The sequence below is a fragment of the Epinephelus lanceolatus genome, chromosome 13 (assembly GCF_041903045.1).
Source record: "Epinephelus lanceolatus isolate andai-2023 chromosome 13, ASM4190304v1, whole genome shotgun sequence".
Classification (NCBI taxonomy): domain Eukaryota; kingdom Metazoa; phylum Chordata; class Actinopteri; order Perciformes; family Serranidae; genus Epinephelus; species Epinephelus lanceolatus.
In genome coordinates, this window is record NC_135746.1 from 9,705,028 (window position 1) to 9,715,000 (window position 9,973).

At 43.8% G+C, this 9,973-nt stretch overlaps 1 protein-coding gene across 3 annotated transcripts in view; it reads left to right on the forward strand.

Annotated features, from left to right (window-relative positions):
• Window positions 1–9,973, forward strand: part of pex7 (peroxisomal biogenesis factor 7) — an 87,926-nt gene that overhangs the window by 76,698 nt on the left and 1,255 nt on the right. For all 3 annotated transcript variants that reach the window (XM_033647896.2, XM_033647897.2, XM_033647895.2), the window contains exon 11: window positions 9,294–9,973. This exon is cut by the window's right edge and continues 1,255 nt beyond it. In XM_033647896.2, the coding sequence (XP_033503787.2) occupies window positions 9,294–9,377 (84 nt within the window). In that variant the 3' untranslated portion in view covers window positions 9,378–9,973. The remainder of the gene's footprint in view (window positions 1–9,293) is intronic.

Below are 9,973 nucleotides of genomic sequence, written 5' to 3' on the forward strand. Positions count from 1 at the left end.
GTTTGACCTTTTCAAACTTTGCTGCTTGCCGCTCTGTGACTCTGGCAAAAGCTATGTAGGATCAGTAACAGCTGCTGAGTTGTGGATGATTGTCTCAAATAAACACTTTCCTGGCCACACTAGCAGTGGGGCCCGAGGGAGAGCAATGTCCACTGGTTGGTTGGACCACAAACAGACTGAAACTGTTGAATGGGTTGACATAAATTGTGGTACAGACGTTCATGTTCCTCTCAGGGTAACTGTAATAACTTAAGTGATCCCTTAACTTTTAGCTTTTGACCAAGTACACGAAGGACGCACGATAATATTGGCATGTCATCAGTATGGGACAATATTGGCTTTAAAATTAAGTATCATGAGCCTTTTTTTTTTTTTCAAATTTTCCCAGAATAATCCATCCACCTGACAGGTGTGGCTCATCGAGATGCTGATGAAACAGCCTCATTACTACACAGGTGTGTCTCGGAATGGTCACAATAAAAGGACACTCAAAGATGTGCAGTTTGATCACACAACACAATGACAGATAAAGTGTGCCATTGGCATTCTGACTGCAGGAATGTCCACCAGAGCTGTTGCCCCTGAACTAAATGTTCATTTCAGTACCATAAGCTGTCTCCAGTGTCGTTACTATTGGCAGCACATCCAGCCATCCTTACAACTGCAGACCAGCTCAGGGCCTCCACATCCAGCATCTCCACCTGCAAGATCATCTGAGTGCAGCCACCTAAATAGCTGATGGAACAACTGGTTTGCAAAACTGAAGAATTTCTACACAAACCATCAGAAACTGTCTCAGGAAAGATCATCTGCACACTAATCACCCTCACCAGGGTCTTGACCTGACAGCAGTTTTTTGTGGTAACCAACTTGTGCAATTAGGAGGCGGGTTGGATGTACTGCCAAATTCATAGAAACAATATTGTTACGTCTTATGGTAGAGAAATGAACATTCAGGTTACTGGCAACAACTCTGGTGGACATTCCTGCAGTCATCATCATCCGCGGACACTCGGGGTCGAGTATGTCTGTCCTCCTTCTTGGTCCTTATGGGTCTTCAGGTGGGCAAAGAGGCCGATCCTGGACCCGCATATTTTGGGGCAGTGTGGGCATGGGTGGGCAGTGGCGATTGTGGGTTTGAGTGGATGGTTAGGGCGCATGCGCACGCTGCCACCGGCAGAGGGTCTCTCGGCGTCCTATGTTCTGCGTTGTGAATGATTTTATGAATGGTTTATGTTTTTATGCTGCTGATCGCCATGGACTAGTGCTTCTACACTTTTTCCCATTGATTTGTCATGATGGAGCTGTTTATCCTCGTTGTATTGTGGACTTTGTGGACCTTCAGCAACCTGTCGTTGGGGTTCGGCGAGGGTGCACTTCCTGGTCCGAGGATACAATATGCTCGGGATTTCTTGCTGCAGTGGAATACACAGAGCCGAATCGCTGAGTTAACAGCAGACTTTCATCTGACAGGGTTACCAGATGAGATCCGACGGGATGTCAGTGTTAACTTTGGCAGCGATAACGCGAGGGGATTTAAAAGAAGGAAGAGGGGTATAAGGGGAGGGGTCAGGCTGCGCCTAAAGAAGCGGCAGCTGACGCGCCTCCCCCTGCCCTCCCTGATCCTGGGGAACGCACAGTCGCTGCGGAATAAACTGGACGAGCTTCAAGGAAATGTTCGTTTCCTCCGCGACTATAAGGACTGTTGCAACATGGCCTTCACGGAGTCCTGGTTCACAGAGCAGGACTCTGATACCGACCTCTCCATTGATGGATTTGGAGTCCCTTTCCGCCAGGATCGGGATGCAGAGATGACAGGGAAATCTCGGGGAGGGGGCGTGTGCATATACGTCAACAAGCGCTACTGCAGCTCTTTGACAGTGAGGGAAAGCCTCTGTTCCTCTGATGTGGAACTCCTGTCAGTGTCGCTCCGCCCATTTTACCTGCCCTGTGAATTCCCCCAGATATTCATCACAACGGTGTATATCCCCCCCAAAGCAAACCCATCTACTGCAACAAGCACTATTTTTGATGTAGTGCAGAAACTGCAGTCCATGTCACCTGAAGCACCACATTTCATACTGGGAGATTTTAACCACGTATCTCTGGAAAAATCCTTAAAGAATTTTTATCAGTATGTTACGTGCACAACTAGGAAGGACAAGACATTAGACCTCTGCTATGGTACAGTTAAGGGAGCCTATAAATCACTTCGGCTGCCTCCACTAGGCTCTGCTGACCACAACTGTGTGCTTCTTCTCCCGGCATACAAAACTGTACTAAAAAGTGGAAAAATTCAGACTAAAGAGGTCAAAATTTGGTCGGAGGAATTGACTTCTTGTTTCCAAGGGTGCTTTGACTGCACCGACTGGGAGATGTTTAAAGACTCCTGTACAGACATTGATGAACTCACTGATGTGATTTGTTCTTATGTGACTTTCTGTGAGAATAGGATCATTCCCACTAAAACTATCAAGGTGTACCCCAATAACAAGCCATGGATGTCCAAGGAAGTCAGGTCTCACCTACGGCAGAAGAAGCTTTCCTTCAACTTCGGGGGACCTGCTGAACAACAAGTAGCTAAAAGAGAGCTGAGAACTGAAATCCTACGGGCTAAACAGAGATACAAAACCAAAGTAGAGAGCAAACTAGCAGAGAATAACCTTTCTGCGGCCTGGTCTGGTATTAAGACAATGGCAGGCATAAAACAGACAAAGAGCACTCACATCACTATTGATGGTTTTGAGTCAAACTGTGATTTAGCCAGTGCTTTAAATAAATTCTATCTAAGATTTGACCAGTTCAACTTCAGCGAGGAAGTGAAGAGTCTGAGAGACAATCTTAAAAATGATCAACACTTTGCACTAGAACAGATAGAAGTGGAAAAGTGTCTCCTCTCTCTAAAAGCAAATAAAAGCCCTGGACCCGATAAAATCAGTGGTATTTTACTGAAGTCATGTGCAAAACAATTGAGTCCTGTTGTTGTCACATTTTTAATGTGTCATTGAGTCAGCAAAAGGTGCCCAGGTTGTGGAAACAAGCAGTGATTATCCCTGTTCCTAAAGTCAGCAGACCTAAAACTCTGAATGATTTTAGACCAGTTGCCCTCACCTCTCTTTTAATGAAATCATTTGAAAAACTTGTCAAATCAGAACTTCTAGGGAGAACAGCACATGCACTTGACCCTATGCAGTTTGCTTACAGGGCCCACAGAGGTGTTGACGATGCCATACTTACCCTGCTGAATCTTTTATTTAAACATCTGGAGGGAAACAAAACCCATGTTAGACTGACTTTTATTGATTTTTCATCAGCCTTTAACACCATCCAACCTCACATTTTAGCCACAAGGCTTATCGAGCACTTTCAGCTGAGCCAGAATTTGGTGGGTTGGATTTTAGATTTTTTAACAGATAGAACACAAAGAGTCAAAGTGAATGGTATTTTATCTGAGTCACTATGTTCCTCTACTGGCTCACCTCAGGGATGTGTTCTCTCTCCTTTACTTTTTATTCTTTACACAAACATGTGCAAGAGTGTTTATGAAAACAGGCACATTTTAAAATTTGCAGACGACACAGTCATTGTGAGTTTGTCACACAACAATGAATCCAGCCATGGTCCAATCTTGCAGGATTTTATTAGTTGGTGTGATCTTTCTTTTTTGGTGCTTAATATATCCAAGACAAAGGACATGATTATTGACTTTAGGACACAGACTCCAAATTGTGATCCCACAGTCATTAGGGGCCAATCTGTGGAATGTGTGGAAAGCTACAAATATCTGGGGACTGTCATTGATTCTAAATTGTCTTTTAACAAGAACTGTGAAGCAGTGTGTAAGAGAGGACATCAGCGTTTGTTTTATCTTCGGAAATTGTCCAGTTTTAACATTGACAAAACTATGCTCAGGCTATTTTATCGAGCTTTTTTTGAGTCCATGTTATCTTTTGCCCTGGTGTCCTGGTTTGGTAATTTGTCACTGCAGGACAAAAATTCCCTGAACCAGATTATCAAATGGGCTGGTAGGATAATTGGTGAGCCTCAGCTCACCATGGCAGCCCTCTATGACACACAGCTGCAGCGTAAAGCCAGCGCTATTCGTAACGACGGCTCACATCCTTCGCTCTGGCTGTCGTTTTGTGGCCCCTAAGGGCAGGACAAAACGGTACAGAAGTAGCTTCATACCCACAGCAATTGTAATGCTGAACAGTAAAGCCACAAGGTGATCTTGTTCATATTGAATTTAGTTGGCCCCAGGGACATGTAGAAGCACTTTTCTATGTAGAAGCACTTTTTTACTTCTATTCCTATGACTATGACCATGTATTTTGATTATATTGTGTTTTTCTATTTGTGATTTGTCTGTCATGATGTCTGGGTGTGAATGTTTTTTATACTGGCATCGCCGAGTGCCTGTCTGCACAACAAATTTACCAGCCGGTATTAATAAAGAAACCTTGAACCTTGAACCTTGAACCTTGGAACCTTTCTGGTGGAAGCGATCTCCTTTCTGCATCTGCGCTTGTCTTCTGCAGCACTATGGAGATCGTCATTATACTGCGCAGCTCCATCTCGGACAAGTTGTCTCCAGGCCGCCCTGTTTGTTGCTGTGGCCTCCCAGGTCTTAAGGCCTGTGTGGCACTTCTTGAGGTTTGCTTTGATGTTATCTTTGTACCTTTTCTTTTGGCCTCCTGGGGCACGCTTTCCTTGAACAAGCTGCGAGTAGAGGACTTGTTTGGGGAGGCGAGAGTTGGGCATCCGAATCACGTGGCCAGTCCATCTGAGCTGGTGTTGGGCGATGATGATAGTGATGGTGGAGATGCCGGCCAATGACACGCTCCCTCACAACTTCTGACATCTGTGGCATTGTGTCATGTGATCTGACTACACATTTTAGGATGTACTTTTCTAGGGACCATCCCAAGGCACACCTGTGTAGTAATGATGCTGTTTAATCAGCATCTTGATACGCCACACCTGTCAGGTGGATGGATTATCCTGGAAAGGAGAAATAATCACTAACATGGATTTTAACAGATTTGTGAAAATTTGAGATAAAAATGTATTGAGTGCATTAAAGAAAAGTCTTACATCTTTAACTTCAGCCTGTGAAAAATGAAAACAAAAATGTTGCGTTTGAATTTTTGTTCAGTATACCTGCTAAACATCAGTAGGTCACCGCACATATGTTCTTGTGGCCATGTTAACCAGTTAGGTTGCTCTCACTGAATGTGCTGCAGTGCAGAGCTCTGAGCTCTGGCGCCTGATGGCGTCAGGGGGAAATACGGGGGGACAATGACAAAAGTTAAAGAGGCAGAAGTCCAGGTAGGGTCGGGAGGGGTGGTGGATGGGTACGACAACCACAGACTTTCACCCGGGAGGTCAGTGTTCACTTCCTGTAAGATTGTAAAGCCAAATCCTTTTCTTTTTTCCTAAACCCAACCACATATTTGTCAGTTGTGTCTAAGCAGGGAGTGAAAGAGACAAACACACTCACAGGCACACAGAGACAGAGCTCCACATGTGATTAAAAAAGAGCAGAGGAGCAGAGCCTCTTGCTGACCGGTGCTTCTGATGTGAACAGCCAGGCGACTGCTGGTATCTCATATTGGAGCAGACCAACCAGGTGAAATTTGATTAAGTAAAACTAAAACATTTTGCCGGTTAGGAAAGTTGATTTGAAATGTTTAAAAATATTTTATTCATGGAAAATGTAATCCTGGTGGCATAGCGTTTCTGTCTTATCTAAAACTGAGCTTCCAGGAGTCAGGGTGGAGGGTGTCGAATGTTGCACAGATACAAAGAAAACTTGATTTTTAGCCACCAGTCACAGGCTGAAGCAACCATTCAGATAACAAGTCATACAAGTGAATGGCTCAGGACACAAAGCAACAGTGACACAGCAGAGAGAGTAAACACAAACAGTGACACAGATGTTCCAGCGTGAACAAAATACATTTTTTTTAATCTTTCACTGACTTTTTTTTAACATTTTTGTGAAGCACAACCACTGTGTTACTATAGTACTATGGACTTTAAGCCTTTTTTAACTCACACATAGAAAACACAACAGCAAACAGGTCTGTGTAACACCAGGAAAGAAATCTGACAGGTAAAATAACCTTTGACAGATTTTTAACAGCCCCTGTCTGTCACAGTGATGGAATATAATTAATTATAGCACAACCTCTGCTGACATGTTAATACACTTCCCCTGACTGAGCTTATTTCTGATTGGCTGTGCTGCCAGCAAGCCTTTAGGACCTTCACTCCCAAAATGCAAACAAGTTAAGAAGGAAAAAACCTGCAGCAGAGTGATGGACCAAGATTTCTCTCAGTGTGCATCAGGAATTTATCTCACTTCCCCAACCAGCCGGCTGCAGCTTCCCTTTATGTTTCACTGTTTGACAGAACACAGAGTGTCCTAACACCTGTGACGATATAAAATAATGTTTTTAATTTTATGAATAATAAAGTGGCTTTATGGTCCTTGTGTTGAAAGTGAAGTGGAACCGGTGTTTTCCTTTGAACGCTGTGAGCAGAGGACGGACTCATCAGGCAAACTGTGTGTTCTGCAGCCAGGACAGATGACAGCGAGGAAGTGTGTCATTCAGATGATAGCCATGTCCACACAGAGGCATGTTATTCAGCTGATAGCCATGTCCCACTTGATTATAGAGTGAGGAGAAGGAAGTGGAAACACAGCTGTATTTGCATCCTCTGAAATGGTTTGGAGAATAAAGAGCTTCAGACAACCGAGAACATTTGTTGACCTGCAGAGGAAATCTGTTCTCAAATCAAAGTCGTCTGAAAACAGATCTGAGTTTCACTTTGTCTTCGCTTTGTTATTGTTGGTCTGTAATTATGTTGCCTTGTGAGTAGCGCTACAAATTATGCTCTTGATTGAATTGACAACAGTTCGGTCTTAAAGATGTCAGAAAATAGTGAAAAATGTCCATCACAATTTCCTGAAGCCTGCGGTGACATCTTCAAACCACCTGTATTGTCCAACTGACTATCCAAGACCTTTACAGCTTGTCTACATGTACACAGATATTTTTGAGAATTTATATTTTCCTGCGTCCCCAAAGCCAGGGATCAGCACGTCCAAGGCCCCGCCCCTTCCTGTTGCCTGCCACACAATGCACTCGACCCTGATTCCTGTCCCTGCGTATGGTGGGCCCACAGGCGGCAGCTCCATGTTAATTATTTGAGGTGAGCCCAACCGGCCCCCATGGCCCAAGTCCCGGCCTCCAGATGCTCGCCAGTGAGCTCTGTCCCCCAGGTCTGTATCCAGGCCCCGGTGCCAATACTGGGCGAGGTACTTCAAGTTCGAATATGCTGAGTTGTCAAGATCTTCTTGAATCTCTTGCAGTCTGGCCCCTCCCCCACCACTTGGGAGACCCTACCAGGAGTTGTTAGCCCAGGACAACACAGCTCCCAGGATCATGGGGACATGCAAACCCCTCCACCACATTAATGTGGTGATTGGATAATTCTTGGATGGATGGATCTTTTCCCCCTTCTGTTTCACAAAATAATTCCGTCCATACGACCTTTCTTTTATAAAATATCTCCATCCACACAAGTATATAAAAACGACTCCAAATGCTCGCTGGCGTTATCTGTCTTCAGCAGTTTCCCCTTGTCTCAAAGGCTAATGTTACCTTCATAAAAACACCTACTGGAGATCTCATCACTGATGATTCCCCTTCGATAAAAGGATAAAGGAACTCAGTCAAAGGTTCGAGTGATGATCTAGACATGCAAAAGTTTTCTTTCCGCTCCTCATCGATAGCAGTCCCACTCAAAATTGGTACAAACATTTACTTGGTCTCAAACATGAACTGATTAGAACTTGGTGGCCAAAAGTCTGATGGTCAAGGTCACTGTGACCCCACAGAACATAAATTATGACAAAATTTCACACAAATGTCTACTGGGATAAAATTATTGTGGGATGACATTTTATATCAAGAAGGTCAAAGTTTAACATCACTGTGACATCATAATGTTCTGCATTCAACACTTCTCTGGCTGTTACTCAACGTCATATCTCAGGAACAGAAGGGGAGGCATTTGGTCAGATACTGAATTGCTGACTCATCTTGAAACTATGCTGATTGTGTAGATCTTCTGTGCTGCTGGGGGAAAGATGTGTGTGATGCATCTGTGTTTTCATTGACATAGATTTAAACTGTAACTTGACATGTTCGTGGTGACATACAACCGCGAGACGATAATTCTAGTTTGAATATAGTAGTAACCACTTTGCAGACCAAAGCTTCTGGGTTAAGGTTTTATTTTCATGCTTGTCCTCTCTCTGCCATTTTCCATCTTATTTATGTGCTGGGAGGATAAATGGAGTCGGAGATTGCGCCTGAACAAAAACCTTTATGATTTGATAACGGGCGTGTAAACCCCATTCCTTCTGTGAGCGTACTAATGGTTGTGGGGAACTATTATGTTCAGCAATTAGAGATAAAAACACATCAGAACTGAGAGAGAAGCTTTAGGAGCATATGTACTGAATGTTCTCTGCTGGAAATTGTCAACATAAAAACAGCCGGTGGTGCAAAGATTGGACTGGTGCAGTGGATAAACATACATGCTTCAACGAACATAGAAAATATAAGAATATAAAACTTAAAAGATTTACAGGCAAACGATTAAATAAAAACTATAAGTGTCACAGTTAAGTGACTTATTAAAGGTGGGGCGATATATCGATGTAACATCAATTACGAAAAACTTTGATTTGTAAAACGTGCATCAGAACATCACAATAAAGTGGGCTGCACCTGGTGAAATTATGGATTCCTCCAGACACTGAGCTGCAGCTGAAAAGCCTACAAGGTGAAAATTACTTCTGACAGGAGAACAGCTGTAGTGCACACTCAAAGCAAAAGCAGAAGCACCAAAAAACAGCACCAACAGCTCCGTCCAACATTAGTGAATGATGAAAGCAAGAAGATGAGTTACACTAAATGAGGGATGTCTGTTTGATACGAACAATCTTGTGGTGAATCACAGTCACAGTTTGTCCTTTGATTTTGTGGCCGCTGCTGGGAAGAGAGATTTGAAGAAAATAAAGACAGAGAAAGACAGAAGACAGATTTAGTCTGTAGAGTGGAGACCAGGGGCCAGTCAGCCATCTCTGAAACCTCAGGTTTAATCGACTGATTGTTTCAGAACCACCTGAAGCACCAGTATTGCTGCTATGGTTACCTGCAGTTTGATATACGCCCACCTCGTCTCTGACAGTGTGTGTTGTGTTGTGTTGGCTGCAGGTGGTGGACTGTTCCTGGGATGAGACGGTGAAGATCTACACACCTGCCTGCCTGACTGCTGGAACACACAGTACAGCACCATAAAACACGCTCATAAGTACTACTGTACTTCTGAGGACACTGGATTGAGATTCATGAATTGCCTTAACAATGGCCTTAACCCAGGGGTTGCCAAACATTTTCCTGTCCGCCCCTCCGAAATACGAACCTACCCTGCAGAGAAATTCCGCAATATTGCTGCAACAAAGACCCTTAATTACACCAACTTTGTTTTTTTACACAGAACCAAGCAATGCCAGCAGAATAGCTGCCTAACCCCAGTGCTTACTCTTACATCTGCCCTTAATGTAACTCTTAACTTAAACTTAAATCTAAACCCTGAAAATAACAGTTTACCTTGTGCTGTCCCCATGGCAATACCAGTCATTTCCGTTATTGTCGACTCGGAGGGTAAGGAGTATCCGGACCTCTGGCTTCCCATTTTGCGGACAGTTTTGGTAACTGTTTTTCCGCTTTGAGTTAGCCGCTAACTGCTGCTAGCTGCTTTTTAAATCAGCCATTGGTTTAGTTTAGTTTAGTTTCATTTAGGATCCCCATTCGCTGCAGCTATTCTTCCTGGGGTCCATGGTGGATCGCACACATATCATGTCATCAAAATGTTACACTTGTCGCGTCCTGTT